At 39.9% G+C, this 17240-nt stretch overlaps 1 protein-coding gene across 2 annotated transcripts; it reads left to right on the top strand.

Annotated features, from left to right (window-relative positions):
• Positions 1 to 322: 322 nt before the first annotated feature.
• Positions 323 to 14777, top strand: ptges3a (prostaglandin E synthase 3a (cytosolic)). 2 transcript variants are annotated; one of them, XM_056273231.1, is made up of 8 exons: positions 323 to 483; positions 11495 to 11608; positions 11938 to 12007; positions 12098 to 12196; positions 13115 to 13204; positions 13290 to 13346; positions 13611 to 13638; positions 13778 to 14777. In XM_056273231.1, coding segments are annotated over exons 1-8 (480 nt in total). In that variant the 5' UTR covers positions 323 to 481; the 3' UTR covers positions 13798 to 14777. The 2 variants fall into 2 exon arrangements, with proteins under 2 accessions (XP_056129206.1, XP_056129207.1); XM_056273232.1 differs by lacking the exon at positions 13115 to 13204.
• The last annotated feature ends 2463 nt before the right edge of the window (positions 14778 to 17240 follow it).

Genomic DNA, 17240 nt, shown 5'->3' with positions numbered 1-17240 from the left:
GCAGGGATGGGCAACATGATCCAGAACCGGTGTGGTTGCAGGTCTTTGTTCCATACACCTGCGTCTACAAATCAAGGTCCTTAGCAAAGACTATCGGTTGACTAATAGAATCAGGCCTGTAGCTGCTTGGTTTGAACAAGACTATTGGTTGACTAACAGAATCAGGTGTGTAACTGCTTAGTTGGAACAAAAACCTTCACCCAGAGCGGCCCTTTCCGGATCACGTTGCTCATCCCTGATCTCCACAGCATGCGTCAAGGCTCCTCGTGGTTGTCCGGTGACGGGATGCTCGGCGAGTCACGCGAGAGCAGAGAAACCGCGCGATACTTGGAAAGGCACCAGCGTACCTGACACAGAGTTAGCGGTCTCCGTTAATGTTCGCACTTTGCCCTCCATTAATCGTTGTCGCCAGGCGAAATAGGTGAAACTATTAGAGCCGCTGTGATCCGACAAAGAAGTAAAGGTGGGACAAATCGTGAGAATGTAAGTCTGGAGTTTATTCATTTGTCTTTTACGTTAGGAGAAGAGCTAACGCCAGTGGTGGAGCGTGGCTGGGATGCAGCACGCTAGCCAGCTAACTTAACTAACACAACGCTAGCTACAACAACGACTTTGTATTAGCTCCAGTGGTGCATGGTAGCATATAGCCCGGGACCGGTATTGCATGCTTCAGCTTCCATCCTTCCAGTTTCACTGTCCTTCTGTAGGTGTTTATATTTTTTTGTAACAAGCATTAGTTGGCACCCTCCGCCTGGTTATTTGATACCAGCATAGCTTGTGGGGGGCCTCCCGCTAACTGCCGTTTACCTAGGTAGCTTCATATCCGGCTAATATTAACCGAGCTAGGGTTAGGTCAGAGAGCTGAAAAACGTTAAGTCATGACTGGGTGTGCACGGAAGATTTTATTTCGGATAACATTAAGAATACTCCCAACATTAATACGCAGATGCTTGCTGGTGCTACTTGCAATGCAAACACTCTATATTCCTTATATTCCTTCATCATCTCAGACATCTAAGCGTTATTTCCCTGCAAGTTTACATATAACTATTTGCACATCTAAATTGCTATTATAACTGACTCCGTCAGCTCTGTAAAGATAATTCTCGAAAGTAATTTTGTTCAGCGAACGCTGCTCTTGAATATATGCTTTTGGGCTTGGCATTAAAATTCAAAAACAATAGTTTATGTTTATATTCCATTGTAATATGGCACCACCTGGCCATTATTGCCTTGAATGGGCAAGGTTGCATTGTAGACTTAGTGCAACATCAAATGTTTTTATGCATGCTCAATAATCCAGGTAAGGAAATGACAGAAAATTGAATCAGTTCATCTGAATACTACCTTTATTGGGAGAAATAAAACGTTGTGTCCAGATGAATTTAATCAACTTTCTGTGGTGCAACATCAAATGATTCGCACGACTGTAAATGCGCCGTGTATCGGTGTTTCCCTTTATTCGTGTTATACTGTGTGCCCAGTACAGCAAGTAGATAAGTTGATTAGGCGGACCGATTCGGTTTGTTGAATCAGTTGATTTGAGTCAGAACGTCTCAATGAATCGAACCTTTGAGTCAGAGCATTTAGAGTTCACGGTACAAGTCATCAAGCCTTCTGATTCATGCTGTGCATTCAATAGTCCAGTAGAGGGCTCACTTGTTTGATCAGTGTTACATTAGTCTGGCTCATGCAAGCATTATTATATGATATTATATTCTTATATTGTATGCTATTATATTATAAAATATATTATATTATATGCAAGTATACCTAGCAACTATGCCAAGATATATTATATATAAATAAAGATTAGAAGTAATCTTTATTTGTGTAGCATATTTCACACAAATGAATGTAGTTCAGTGTGTTTTACACTAGTTTAGTCCAAATAAATGAAAAGATAACCTACAATGAAAATAGTATATAAAGTGCAACACAAAATAGAATAAAACATTTATAAAAATAGTAAACAAATTGTAAAGCACATTAAAAATCGTGAACAGTAAGAGTAGTAAACAAAAATTGGATGTTCCTAAGAAAAAGTGTGTCTTATGATTCCGTTTGAAGTTCTCAGTAGCGTTTCATGGCCTCAGATCTAATGGGAGTCTGGGGCCATATATACTAAAAGCAGCCTAGTGGTAGGTCTTGATCATTGACCAGGGGACTGTTAATAAGAGAGAATTACTGGATCTGAGTGCTCTATATTTTGAAAGAAAATTTATATAATTGGGCATGACCATTGGAAGATGCAAAAACGAATAAAACGATTTGAAATCATTTCTGAAATATATACTCATTATAGCCTAGGTTCAAATCTTTGCTGCAGTATTTAACTGTAGTTGTCCGATAAGTTTTCTTTAGAAGACCAATTTCAGTAGTCTAGATGAATAGTGACAAACGCATGCACAGGTTTTTCCACTGTCGTAGAGCTAATAATTTACCCTCAGCAAAATCAATGTGTTTCAATCCCTGTGTATATATCTGAAGATTGTTGTGTTGTAGTGTTGTTCTTCTGTTAAGTACACTGAGAGAGCCATGCAACCTGAATCAAATTCCATGTAGGTGCCAATAAACATGATTCTGAAAATGCATTAAAGGATAAAAGGAAATTTTGGTAGCATTTTTGCATTCTTCAAAATTCAGGACACTATCAAAAATAATTCCTGGTTCTTAGCTTTAGCTGCGACATTTAACAGTAATATATTCAGATTTTGAGATCAGTTTCTCTCTTTGTGATATCACTAAGGTTTTTAGCCATCCATTTATTGCTGTCTGATTGATTTACATGGTTGTCTATTGGGCTAAAGTCATTTGGTTCAACGAGTAATATAAAATTGGGTGTCATTCACATTACAATAGAAACTAATTCTACACTTGCAAATAATAGTTTCTAGTGAAAGCTTGTGCATTTAGTATTTGGCCAAGAAGTGAGGCATATCACATGGAATGTTAACTGTGTGAAGAATATTTGCTAAAAGAGAAAGAAATAATTCCGACCTACCAGTTGGGCCTGAACCAAGTTAGAACTCTGCCTGAGAGAGCAATCCTCTTTTCTGACTTGTCAGTATGATACCATGGTCCACTTATCAAAAGCAGTACCAAGGTGGAGGATTACCAAAATAGAGTTTTCTGGCACCAGTGTGCATTCTGTTATTTATATTTATGTGATATTTACAATTGAGGTGTCACACTGTGTGCCATGGAGGGCCAAGATGGTGGAGGTCTTCATTTCAACCAATCACTACACCGGCTGATTTCACTGATTATCAAAACATGAGAGGGAGGTGCTCATTGATGAAATCAGTCGGTGTCGTGGTTGGTTGAAATGAAAACCTGCACCTTCTTGGTCCTCCATGGCACATTGTTTGATACCCCTGATTAACTTTAAAAATTAACAAAGTCAAACCATATTTTGCTTGGGAGTCATAGTGGACATTGTCAGAAATAAGATGGTCAGACAATTGACAAACCACTTTCTCTAGTATTTTGCTCAGAAACATCAGATGGAAAATTGCCCTGAAGTTGAGAATGGTCTGGCTGCAGAACTGATACTCTCTAAGCTAAGTGGCCTGTGATCAATCAGATGAATAAATGGCGTCTGAGATAGTAATAATATGGATTCTGTCTAAAATGCTTGCACAGAGAGTATTTACCATCTCCAACAAAGACATTTCTTAACTACCCATTGGCTTAAGGTGTGCATGATATTGTAGCTTTTCAAGTATATTTCAGATTTTAATATTACTTAACTGTTTTATTATGTAGTCTGTGTCACTTAAGGAAAGTCAATTCTGATAGGTCTAAGCTGCTGGAGGACATAGCCAACTGAAGAGGAGTTGACTGTACTGTAGAGCTAAGATGAGGGTAGATTACCTTTTTATGAGCTGAAGTCAATGCAAACTATATCGCCTAACTCGGATCAATAAAATGATCCAATATCTAGAACAAGTTGAACATTTAAGGACGACTTACTGCCTTTTATATATCATAGGAATAACCTTTTGTCGGTAACCTTATCAAGTCTCTTATTAGTTGCTGACGTCATTGTCCATTGGTGGAGACATAACACTAGTTGACTGTAGCTGTAACCTACCAGGGTCATGATTTAATGTTAACATTATTGCAACATTAACTAGCAGCTAGCTACAAGCAAGCTCATAACATGTATTCCAGTATTTAGCTAACATGAGCTAGCATCAGAGACCAATATCATGATAGAAGTACCATAGTCATTCTATCCAGGTTAGCTAGCTATCTATTTAAATATATCAACTAACCTAATTGTGACGTTTAACTCTTGACTCGGGAAGGACTCAGCCAGACATTTCTCCGTTTTCAGCTGAGATGGATGATATAGCGCTGCAACACGTGTCTTTTGGTTTAATTAAAGGCATTAATTGTAAAGGATGCTGTTATTTTACAGTACTGTTGTTTGCATGTTTTGTTAATAAAAAAACATTTTCCAAAGGGTTTGGTCTATTTTATGCATGTTTGTATTCCAGAGGGATTTGGTTGAATGAGGTCCCATCTATGCACTTTTTGTGACATAACCGCTTGTGACGATTTTTCTTATCACGGGTAAATTATAGACTTACATAAATGCTCATTATAATGGGCTCCAAATCCGAGACAAAGCCCGACAAAGCACTGTGAAAGGGAAGCACAGAAACGGCGTAGTAGCTCTGACAAATTTAACATTTTAGATTTATATTTATAAGATATTTATTTATAATTTTTTGATTGTTATTTCTCAGTACTCGCATACATTGAAAATGTCCTCTGCATTTAACCCTTTCTATACACTAGGAGCAGTGGGCAGCCGCAGTGCAGCGCCCGGGGACCAACTCCAGTTTCAAATTCCGTCAGCTATTAGCCTAAATCTATAAGGTTTTACAACCTGAACCTAACAAGAGTCAAACAAAGGTACAAAACACACATATTTCTGTTATAACAATACTTTTCATATAAGATAGCCGTAACAGTGTAGTACTCCGACATTTTTCTGACAAAGAAATCACAAGTCCCTCAGAAATACAATTCTTATTTTTACCAATTGCCAACACAGTAAAGAGCAAAAAATAAATGAACCAACTCTAGTAAATGGAACAAGGTAGCGCAATCATAACAGCAGCACAGCTGAGGTCTTAGGCATTTTGTCCTTTCTTTAACGGCCAACGTGAACTGAAGTGTGATGTCACTGCAGTGAGTGAGAGGGACATCCAAGCTGAGATGGTAGATGTTGCCACATTTTAACAGTGCAATTAAAAGTGTAAACATAGTACAAGAATATGCTGACAAAATGTATTTTTGCAGTTTGCCTTTATTGATAGATTACATGTAGCAAAAAAAAACAAAAAAAAACTGGATATCCGAATCCCAAAATTGAAAACAGAACCTACCCAACAAAAGAACGAATATCCAGATGGTTCGATATTCGGGTCCGGCCCGAAAGACAACACGCTACGCACAATATTAGAGGAGCAATCCCATCCAAACAATCAAATGTCGCATAACTAGGGATGCACCGGTGTCACTTCTTTAATGCCATTACTAATTCAGTTATGAAACTTTAAGCACCACCATTATAAAAGGATCTTGGCTTCAATGTGCCAAAAATGAAGTAAATCAAGCCAATTTATTTTATGGCGTATAACTCATGGCTTTTATCGGATTTTAGTTTTTAGTTATCAGTACATCCTTAGTAATAACTGTCTTAGAGAGAACTGTGCAGAATGATGTTTTAAGACTGCCATATACCATAGGGTGTCGGTGCTTAAGCCAGACCATATTGCTGAAGTTACTAGGAATAGAAGAATAAACGGCACTTTTTATATATATATACACTACTGTTCAAAAGTTTGGGATCACCCAAACAATTTCGTGTTTTCCATGAAAAGTCACACTTATTCACCACCATATGTTGTGAAATGAATAGAAAATAGAGTCAAGACATTGACAAGGTTAGAAATAATGATTTGTATTTGAAATAAGATTTTTTTTACATCAAACTTTGCTTTCGTCAAAGAATCCTCCATTTGCAGCAATTACAGCATTGCAGACCTTTGGCATTCTAGCTGTTAATTTGTTGAGGTAATCTGGAGAAATTGCACCCCACGCTTCCAGAAGCAGCTCCCACAAGTTGGATTGGTTGGATGGGCACTTCTTTGAGCAGATTGAGTTTCTGGAGCATCACATTTGTGGGGTCAATTAAACGCTCAAAATGGCCAGAAAAAGAGAACTTTCATCTGAAACTCGACAGTCTATTCTTGTTCTTAGAAATGAAGGCTATTCCATGCGAGAAATTGCTAAGAAATTGAAGATTTCCTACACCGGTGTGTACTACTCCCTTCAGAGGACAGCACAAACAGGCTCTAACAGGTACTATTTAATGAAGATGCCAGTTGGGGACCTGTGAGGCGTCTGTTTCTCAAACTAGAGACTCTAATGTACTTATCTTCTTGCTCAGTTGTGCAACGCGGCCTCCCACGTCTTTTTCTACTCTGGTTAGAGCCTGTTTGTGCTGTCCTCTGAAGGGAGTAGTAGACACCGGTGTAGGAAATCTTCAATTTCTTAGCAATTTCTCGCATGGAATAGCCTTCATTTCTAAGAACAAGAATAGACTGTCGAGTTTCAGATGAAAGTTCTCTTTTTCTGGCCATTTTGAGCGTTTAATTGACCCCACAAATGTGATGCTCCAGAAACTCAATCTGCTCAAAGAAGTGCCCATCCAACCAATCCAACTTGTGGGAGCTGCTTCTGGAAGCGTGGGGTGCAATTTCTCCAGATTACCTCAACAAATTAACAGCTAGAATGCCAAAGGTCTGCAATGCTGTAATTGCTGCAAATGGAGGATTCTTTGACGAAAGCAAAGTTTGATGTAAAAAAAATCTTATTTCAAATACAAATCATTATTTCTAACCTTGTCAATGTCTTGACTCTATTTTCTATTCATTTCACAACATATGGTGGTGAATAAGTGTGACTTTTCATGGAAAACACGAAATTGTTTGGGTGATCCCAAACTTTTGAACGGTAGTGTATATACACACAGTGCATCCGGAAAGTATTCACACCCCTTCACTTTCCCCACATTTTGTTATGTTACAGCCTTATTCCGAAATGGATTAAATTCCTTTTTTTCCTCATCAATCTACATACAATACCCCATAATGACAAAGAGAAAAAGGTTTTGTAGAAATTTTTGCAAATTTATTAAAAATAAAAAACTGAAATATTGAATGTAGATAAGTATTCACACCCTTTACTCAGTACTTGGTTGAGCCACCCTTGGCAGCGATTACAGCCTGAAGTTTTCTTGGGTATGAAGCTGCAAGCTTGGCACACCTATGTTTGTGGTATTTCTCCCATTCTTCTCTGCAGATCCTTTTGAGCTCTGTAAGGTTAGATGGGGAGTGTCGCTGCACAGCTGTTTTCAGGTGTCTCCAGAGATGTTCAATGGGGTTCAAGTCTGGGCTCTGGCTGGGCCACTCAAGGATATTCATAGACTTGTCCCGAAGCCACTCCTTCGTTGTCTTGGCTGTGTGCTTAGGGTCGTTGTCGTGTTGAAAGGTAAACCTTCGCCCCAGTCTGAGGTCCTGAGCGCTCTGGAGCAGGTTTTCATCAAGGATGTCTCTGTACTTTGCTCCATTCATCTTTCCCTCGATCCTGATGAGTCTCCCAGTTCCTCCCGCTGAAGAACATCTCCACAGCATGATGCTGCCACCACCATGCTTCACTGTAGGGATGGTATTAGCAAGGTGATGAGAGGTGCCTGGTATCCTCCAGCCGTGATGTTTGGCATTCAGGCCAAAGAGTTCAATCTTGGTTTCATCAGACCAGAGAATCTTGTCTCTCATGGTCTGAGAGTCCTTTAGGTGCTTTCTGGCAAACTCCAAGTGGGCTGTCATGTGCCTTTTACTGAGCAGAGGCTTCCGTCTGGCCACTCTATCATAAAGGCCTGATTGGTGGAGTGCTGCAGAGATGGTTGTCCTTCTGGAAGGTTCTCCCATCTCCACAGAGGAATGCTGGAGCTCTGTCAAAGTGACCATTGGGTTCTTGGTCACCTCCCTGACCAAGGCCCTTCTCCCCCGATTGCTCAGTTTGGCTGGGCGGCCAGCTCTAGCAAGAGTCCTGGTGGATCCAAACTTCTTCCATTTATGAATGATGGAGACCACTGTGCTGTTCGGGACCTTCAAAGCTGTGGAAATTTTTTTGTACCCTTCCCCAGATCTGTGCCTCGATACAATCCTGTCTCGGAGGTCCACAGACAATTCCTTTGACTTCATGGCTTGGTTTCTGCTCTGACATGCACTGTCAGCAGTGGAACCTTATATAAACAGGTGTGTGCCTTTCCAAATCATGTCCAATCAATTGAATTTACTACGGATGGACTCCAATCAAGATGTAGAAACATCTCAACGATGATCAGTGGAAACAGGATGAATCCGAGCTCAATTTTGAGTGTCATAGCAAAGGGTGTGAATACTTATGTACGTGCAATATTTCAGTTTTTTTATTTTTAATAAATTTGCAAAAATTTCTACAAAACCTTTTTCACTTTGCCATTATGGGGTATTGTGTGTAGATTGATGAGAAAAAAAAGGAATTTAATCAATTTTGGGATAAGGCTGTAACATAACAAAATGTGGGGAAAGTGAAGGGGTGTGAATACTTTCCGGATGCACTGTGTGTGTACATATATATATATATATATATATATATATATATATAGAGGAAGTCGCTCTTAAAGCAGTCTTGAGTGCTCATGAAAATAAATCAAACCGCAAGGAATGACTGATAATTAAGTAATTCCCAGAGACCACTATAAACTCCCATAAGATTGCAAGGAATGATTGATGATGTTTAGCGATTTCCCAGAAAGACTATAAATTCTTTCCATTGTGAGGTTTCACCATTTTATAAACTAATAAAGCTAAAGTTTTGATCACACTTAAAAGATTTGTTAGGCTTTTTTCAAAAGGGCTTTGATTTATATTTTTGATTTCCCCCCTCCCCAATCCTGTTTCAACTGGAAACAAACAAAATTTGCCTTTGTAAGTAAAATTCTAAAGCTTATTTGACGAATCAATGCGACAGTTAAGTCTGATATAGAAATGAAGTACCATACTCGCCATTTACTGAAAATGCACTGTTTCCGGGGGTGTCCGGGTAGTGTAGCAGTCTATTCCGTTGCCTACCAAGACAGGGATCGCTGGTTTGAATCCCCATGTTACCTCCGGCTTGGTCGGACGTCCCTACAGACACAATTGGCCATGTCTGCGGGTGGGAAGCCGGATGTGGGTATTTGTCCTGGTCGTTGCACTAGCGCCTCCTCTGGTCAGATGGGGCGCTTGTTCAGGGGAGAGGGGGAACTTGGGGAAATAGCGTGATTCTACCACGTGCCACGTCCCCCTGGCAAAACGGCACACTGTCAGGTGAAAAAAAGTGGTTGGCAACTCGACATGTATTGAAGGAGGCATGTGGTAGTCTGCAGCCCTCCCTGGATCGGCAGAGGAGGTGGAGCAGCGACCAGGATGGCTCGGAAGAGTGGGGTAATTGGCCAAGACATTTGGGGAGGAAAGGGGGGGGGGGGTAAAAAAGCATTGTTCCCTGCATTGCCTGCTTGCTTGCTGAGCAGCTGAGAAAGTGAGCTTTAAATAACTATAGGACAAGACGGTGTCTTGAGTTTTTGAACTGAATGAATGCATTTGAATAAGGAGCTGTGTCTTCATTGACATATATACAGGATAATGTTACGTATACGCTGTTGTCCATCACCAGTTGTTACAAACATGGGAGAACGTAAATAGATGTGCAAATATGTTGTAAATGTAAATATGTTGGCGGCATGGTGGCACAGTGGTTAGCGCGCTCGCCTCACAACAAGAAGGTCCTGGGTTCGAGCCCTGGGGTAGTCCAACCTTGGGGATCATCCCGGGTCGTCCTCTGTGTGGGGTTTGCATGTTCTCTCCGTGTCTGCATGGGTTTCCTCCAGGTGCTCTGGTTTCCTCCCACAGTCCAAAGACATGTAGGTCTGGTGAATCGGCTGTAGTAAATTGTCCCTGGGGGGGGTGTGCGTGTGCGTGCGCTCCGTCCCGCGACCCTGGTTAGGATAAGCGGCTTGGATAATGGATGTTGTAAATATGACCTAAACAGAAGCAAAATATGTGTTCTTCATCTGGTCCATACACAGTGGATACGCATGTTAATATTTAATTTGAAAGTCTTAAAGTCAGTGCATGTATGCACTGTGCATAATCACTTGGATCTGAATGAAGACGGAATATATAGTGGCTTCAGGAAGTATTATTAGCCCTTCACTTTTTGCATACTTGGTGTTGATTTAATTTTAAATGGATAAAATTGCAATCTTTGCCCATCAATCTTCACTCAATAACCCATAATGACAAAGTGAAAACATGTTTATAGAAATCTGCGAATTTATTAAAAATCAAAAACATAAATCTCATTTACGTAAGTATTCAGACCCTTTGCTGTGGCACTCCAAATAGTGTTCGGGTGCATCCTGTTTGCTTTAATTTATCCTTGATGTGTCTAGAATTTGATTAGAGTCTACCTGTGGCAAATTGAATTGATTGGAGATAGTTTAACAAAGCACACACCTGTGTATACTATAAGGTCCCACAATTTACACTGCATGTCAGGCCAAAAACCAAGCCGTGGAGTCCAAGGTAGTCCTCTACCTCGGACTCCACGTAGTCCTCTAGGATAAAATTGTGGCGAGGCTTAGATCAGGGTAAGGGTATAAGACCATTTCTTAAGCTTTGAATGTTCCCAGGAACACGGTGGCATCAATAATTCAATCTGAATGAGTTTGAGGATCTGCCAGGGAGAATGGGATAAACTGCCCAAATCCAGGTTTCCAAAGCTTACTCAACAGACTTACCCAAGAAGACTTGACACTGTAATTGCTGCTAAAGGGGCTTCTACAAACTGCTGAAATAAGGGTCTGAAAACATGTTTTGACTTCGTCATTATGGGATACTGAGTGTAGATTGATGGACAAAATGGCAATTTTAGCCATTGAAAATTAAATCTACAACACTTGCGTGTGCAAAAAGTGAAGGGGTCTGAATACTTTCTGAAGCCACTGATGTCTTTCATGATGTACTCAGTGGGCATCATTCATCAATCATTTGTATGTACAAGTTTGTTCTTACACAACTCGTGGAAATTTTTTAGCCCTGAAGTTTGTCTAAGAGACCAGTGTTGAACCTTGGTAATGCCTGAATTTAGACACCAGTTGGCTAACACTGATGTCTTTGCGAGCCTGGGTGATTGCTCATTGCAAGACGTAGACAATAGATGTTAGGAGGAAGGAATTACAAATACCATCAGGCTTTGCTTCTGACTGTCTGACAATCTTGATAGCTGAAAACAATTCCATGGGTGTGTAAGAACAAATTTGTACATAGGAACGATTGATGAACGAGGCCCAATGTCTTGTATTCCTTCTGCCACCCTTCATTAGGCAGCCTGCAACTGCTAAGTGGTACGACAGACGGGACTCCGTTTTTGTAGAGTTCTGCGTGGAGGACAGTAAAGATGTGCAAGTAAAATTTGACAAGTCTAAAATCATTTTCAGGTAAGAGTCTTCAAACTACACTACTTTCCACCAATTCATGACACCTTTTTAAGACCAGTTGTCAATAGACATACGTTATTGTTGGAGCAGACTCAAGTCTAAAATCATTTTCAGGTAAGAGTCTTCAAACTACACTACTTTCCACCAATTCATGACACCTTTTTAAGACCAGTTGTCAATAGACATACGTTATTGTTGGAGCAGACTCTGGATGACTGATAGCACACACAAACCCCACAGTGTTGGAACCAGAAGTGACTTGTTAGTTCCTGCAGAAGGTTGATGTTTGAGGGGAAAAACAATTAATTGTGTTGCTTTGCATCTTACAGTTGTGTTAGTGGGACAGATAATATTAAACACAAAAATGAACTGGACCTCTTCGAGGAGATTGACCCCAAAGTAAGTTTGTCACTTCTTACCATGGTTACAGTGACGGCTCTAGCCTATCCATGTTGACCCAAAGCATCTGTTACTCTTCTTTTCCCACAGGACTCCAAGCACAGACGCACTGACAGGTCTGTGCTTTGTTGTTTACGAAAAGCAGAGGCTGGGAAGTCGTGGCCACGGCTAACCAAAGATAAGACAAAGGTAATTAAAAAAAAGAAAAATCCTTTCCAACCTATAGAATTCAGACTGCTTCCCAGTTCAAACATTGACATTCACATGCTCACAATTAATCAATTACTGCCCCTAACTTAAAATAGCACGAGTAAGAAGTTCACTTGTATGTTGCAATCATGTAATTGTTTATTTATAATTGTATCAGCTATTTGATAGCTAAGAAAGCATGTCAGTGCTATTTTACTGGATGTCCCCTCACATTTTGATGGCAGTCTTTTGCTCTCATTGAGAGACATGGTCAGAATTGTGTATAATAAAATTATGCTATGTGCTTTTATATGCACGTTCAACATGATCAATTTGATAAAGCTATGCATCCTGAGTGGACTCAAAGCTTAGGTCAACTGCAATAAGTGTAATTTATTGAGAATATGGTAACACTTTAGTATGGGGAACGTAGTCACCATTAATTAGGTGCTTATTAGCATGCAAATTAGCAACATATTGGCTCTTAATTGGTCATTATTACATACTCATTAATGCCTTATTCTGCATGGCCTTAATTATACAACCAGTAAGCCATTAACTATGAGTTTTCCCTCTATAACCTCAGAATTATTGCTTATTAGTAGTACCATCTCAATATGCTTTGCTTAGTATGGACTTTATAAGGTGGTAGTACCACAAGAAGAGTTATTCTCCCTTACTAACACTTAATGAATATGGTCTGTTCTTACATAACAAAACACAACTACAAGTGTTAATAGTGTTAAATTACTGTAAATTAAGTTTTTGTTACTTAGAATATGTTCCCCATACTAAAGTGACATCTTGATCAGTACTAATTCACTAGTAATTAAGTTTTTTTATGTTCCCCATACTAAAGTGTTACCAGAATATCTTATATTAGTACTCAGCAATATATATATCTGTGAAACATTTTAGTTAACCTGGCTCAGTGTGGACTTCAATAACTGGAAAGACTGGGAAGATGACTCGGATGAAGACCTGTCAAGTTTTGACAGATTTTCAGAGGTAAACACACAGCGGTGCTTGGACATATCCACACACCATTACTGAGAGATCGACTGTCATCTTTCTCACCTGTCTTTTCCTACAGATGATGAACAGCATGGGAGGGGATGATTTACCAGATCTGGATGGTGCAGATGATGAAGTATGGTGCCAAGCGTAGCACTGTTATTATATAAGTTCTTGCATATTGCTTATTATATATACTGGTCCTCCATACACGAGAGAGAGAGTGTGTGTGTGTGTGTGTGTGTGTGTGTGTGTGTGTGTGTGTGTGTGTGTGTGTGTCTCATTTCATCATCAGTCATTTTTTTTCTCTTCTCTCTATTATAATGAGAATATATGTTGAAATATTGTATGGACAGCTTTGACCCTGTTTCCTTATTGTGTTTTCTGTCTGAATTTACAGCATGACTCTGCTGACAGCGATGATGAAAGTAAGTGGTGTTCCAGAAGTAATCTTTTAGCACCCTCATTTATATTTCTTGCTTTCATATACATGTTGATTTTCTGATTTTAATGCCAAATTTGTACTTGGGTTAATTCTCTGATCTTAAAATCTTGTTTTTGTTCTAGAAATGCCAGACCTTGAGTAATTGACGAAAGGATGCCTCCCCATTAGTAAACAAAGTGAGTCACAGGTTGGCTGAAGAGAGACTAGAAATGAGTTGGCAACATGTTGGGGAAGAAGTCTCATCTTTCCATGCAGTTTCCAAAGCCGAACCGCTTAATGGCATGGAACGACTGTTGGATGCAGACATGCACAGAGATCCTTAGTGATATAAAGTGCTGTGCTTTTCTGTTCTATTCTGCATGGACAATTATGTTTAAATGAAAATGTTTATTGACTTAAATGACTGTAATGGGTTGTGCTAATGTCTTAGACCCTCTCTTTGTTTTTGCGATGTCAGTCAGGTTCTGTATTAAACATTGATTTCTAATGAAGAAACCACCAAGATTCAGAATGCCTATTTTCAAAAATTGATTTTTTTTTTCTAATGAAAGATTAACCCCTTTAATGTTTTTATTGTAAATTGCACTTATATTTTGTTTGTTAATTTATACAAGAGGAGTTTGGCTTGAAATGGGGTTTTAAGTGTATTTCAACATCTGGAAATACTTAAAACATCTCATTGACTTTAAATATTTCCGTATTTCAAATAAAAGAATATGCCTGTGCAACATACAGCTTGTGTTAGATTTATGGTACAGTGAAATTTATGATGCAGTCCTCTCACGCAGTCTCCTCTTGCAAAGGTGTTTGTTTTCCTGTCAGTGTACAGAATGTATACCAAGCAAATTATACAGTTGACTTAATAGTCTTGTGGTTATTGCACGCTGTAGCAGAAACAACATAATTTCCTTCCATAACTGCATTGAGGTGAGTGCCGAAATCTTACATGGTCTGCCAAGAGGTCCTCCCCCAGTCATTATAACTCACACTACAGGTCATAAAGGTGTTTGTTAACCAGATAACACTATGACTGTTTTGCAAATTTGTTTCATGTGCTGAATACTTTCGAGTGTTAAATGCTGTGGGAAATTTTGGCTACATATTTCTAATAAACTTTTAAAGACCAGCTGAATATATGGTTTTAGTTTTGATGCATCACCTACTAAAGTTCCAACAGAAGTTGTTGATTTAGAAATTAGTTCTGAGCTTTAAGATGACATCGTGATTTACCAATTTGGTTAATGTTTAAAGTAATCAAAAAATAATATTTGGCTGGCACATGAATGTGAAATTTTACTTTGTGACCACAATGCAGTGCTAGTGCTCCACACAGCACTGGGCCTGCCTCCTCTCCCATATTCAGCGTGTTATGAACACGGAGCTGCTGCTGCTGCTGCTGCTGCTGCAACTAACCTCCATGACGTAAGACTGAAATGTGCTCGAGCTGTTTGAGAGCATTATGGGTAATTTCTTGATCTGATATTGGTTTTAGCTTCCAACATGACTACATGTCTCTTGCTTGCTACTGCCCACCGTTTCTAAACCACATTCTGCTAATTAGCCAAGGAATATTGCACATACAAGGAATATTGCTTGATACATATAATGAATCAAATATATAATATAAAGCATATCCAAGTAGGTAGGGGAATTAAACTAACAGGAATGGTGCATCTCTTAGGAGTCACAGGGTTCTTCTGTTTGACTTTCGAGTGGTCAGTGGGTTGTAAATGAGAGGGATGAATTAACACCCTTGACTTCGGTTCCTCAAAAAATTAGGCTCAATAGTTGCGGTCAGGAAGTAGTCAGCAGCAAGTGGTTGCCATGTCACCATGCTGAGAAAGGAACAGATCTGTGTTCGTTATGCACAAGAAATGTCAGTGCACTTAAACAAGTAAGATCTCGTTAATTGTGGCTGATTGCTGCAGCAAGGATGACACACCGGCTTGATTTGTGGCTCCACTATACTTGGAGTGAAACTAGGTCATACGCAATAGTTCAAGTATCTTAATTTATTTGCGATCAGCTGACACACATCACCTCTTTCATAGACATGTGAAAATGGGTTGTGCCCTAAAGTGGACAATTTTGAATGCAGTGACAAATTTAGAATCATGTTCCTCTCATACCTGGGCCCTTATTGGCAGTTGTGAAGCTCACCTTTGCTAGCGTTTCTCCACTTTTCTGTGGGCTGCATTAAACATTTCCACCAGCGTGTGGTGATTGCAGACCAGAATTTCCATTGCAGAGTTAGATGTTTAGTGACTGAGCAGGTTGTGTATGTGTCAGCAGTCTGCACTAGGGGAATAGGAGAAAAAACATGCAAGCACCTTTTAAACACCCTGCCTTGTAAAAAGGGCTTACACCCACAAAAGGTGGCTTACCAACTTTTGGTGGGCGGTCATGAGAGGGCCGTAACATTCAACACAATAGGGGTATGCCAACTACACCCCCAACTCAACTGTTCAGAGCTGCGCTGCTTTACCTCTACATAGCTCTAGAGATTGCCAAGTTTGACAGTCAAATCTATGTCGAAATGGCTGATCCCCATCAGGAGTTTTTTAGATTTATTTTGCAGACTATGTTTACAAATGTAACATGATAAAAAAAAGGCTATGCGAAGTCACTCTCATGATAGGGTCAATAACTGAAGCGTTCATATGCAAAATTCCTACAATTAAATATATAATTGGAAACTTCGACAAATGTAGACTCCTGCCATCTCTGTATTCTGCTGTTCCTATTTCCAGTGCAGCAGTGAGCTCTGTAGTAATGGTGGTGGTGGGGCAGAGAATTATATGGCTGCTCTGGCTCATGGGTATGGGAACACTTGTAGAGTCAACCATGCCAGCAAGACAAACAGATCATGGAAAGCAGCAGAAACTGTTGCTGCCAGCGTTTTGTTTCTGCGCTTGAAAGGAGAAAGCGGTGAGCGCAGCATAATCCTTTCAATAGGCTCCGGCTGCTCCCTCTGGCTGCCCTGGTCAGCTAGATGCTCCAGTGCAGAAGCTCAATGCCAGGCCTGCTGTCCCCCTCTTCCTCTCCAAGCATGGATTTTCCAGCGCTTTATCTGTCCTGAGCCTCCCAGCCCATCCAGCATAAACAATGTAAAACTCTGCCTAATCACTTCTGCTGCCACAAACCCAATTTGTATTTGTCCAGAATACAAATGGTGAAAATGGAGAAATTGCTTGAACTGTGGCAATCAATGTTTCAGTTTTGATGAGAGCGGTAGTCCATAGCAAATAAAACAATGACATGATTATCCAAAAAGCTGCGCTGTCATTCATAGGGTAGCACTGTGCTAGTGAGTGAGTTGAGCTTGTCGAGCTGATTGAGCGGTAATCTTGTCGAGCTGCTTAAAGGGTGAAGAAATGATCTCAGATTGATCAAAATTTCCTGTGTACAAATCTCATCTACCAATTTACCATTTTGCCAAAGTCAGACTCTCTGCATTTCTATTTTCAAGTTGTAAGTTCACTGTATTTTACATTGGGGGGGCCTCTCTTGGTCAGTAGTATAATGAATAGGACTGCTTACTCCTCTCTGTATCAGCACTTAAAGCAGGCTGTAGAGGAACCAGCT

This window comes from Lampris incognitus, chromosome 2 (genome assembly GCF_029633865.1).
Source record: "Lampris incognitus isolate fLamInc1 chromosome 2, fLamInc1.hap2, whole genome shotgun sequence".
Lineage (NCBI taxonomy): Eukaryota > Metazoa > Chordata > Actinopteri > Lampriformes > Lampridae > Lampris > Lampris incognitus.
Note: the sequence above shows the minus strand (reverse complement) of the source record. Positions and strands in the feature narration are given on the sequence as shown.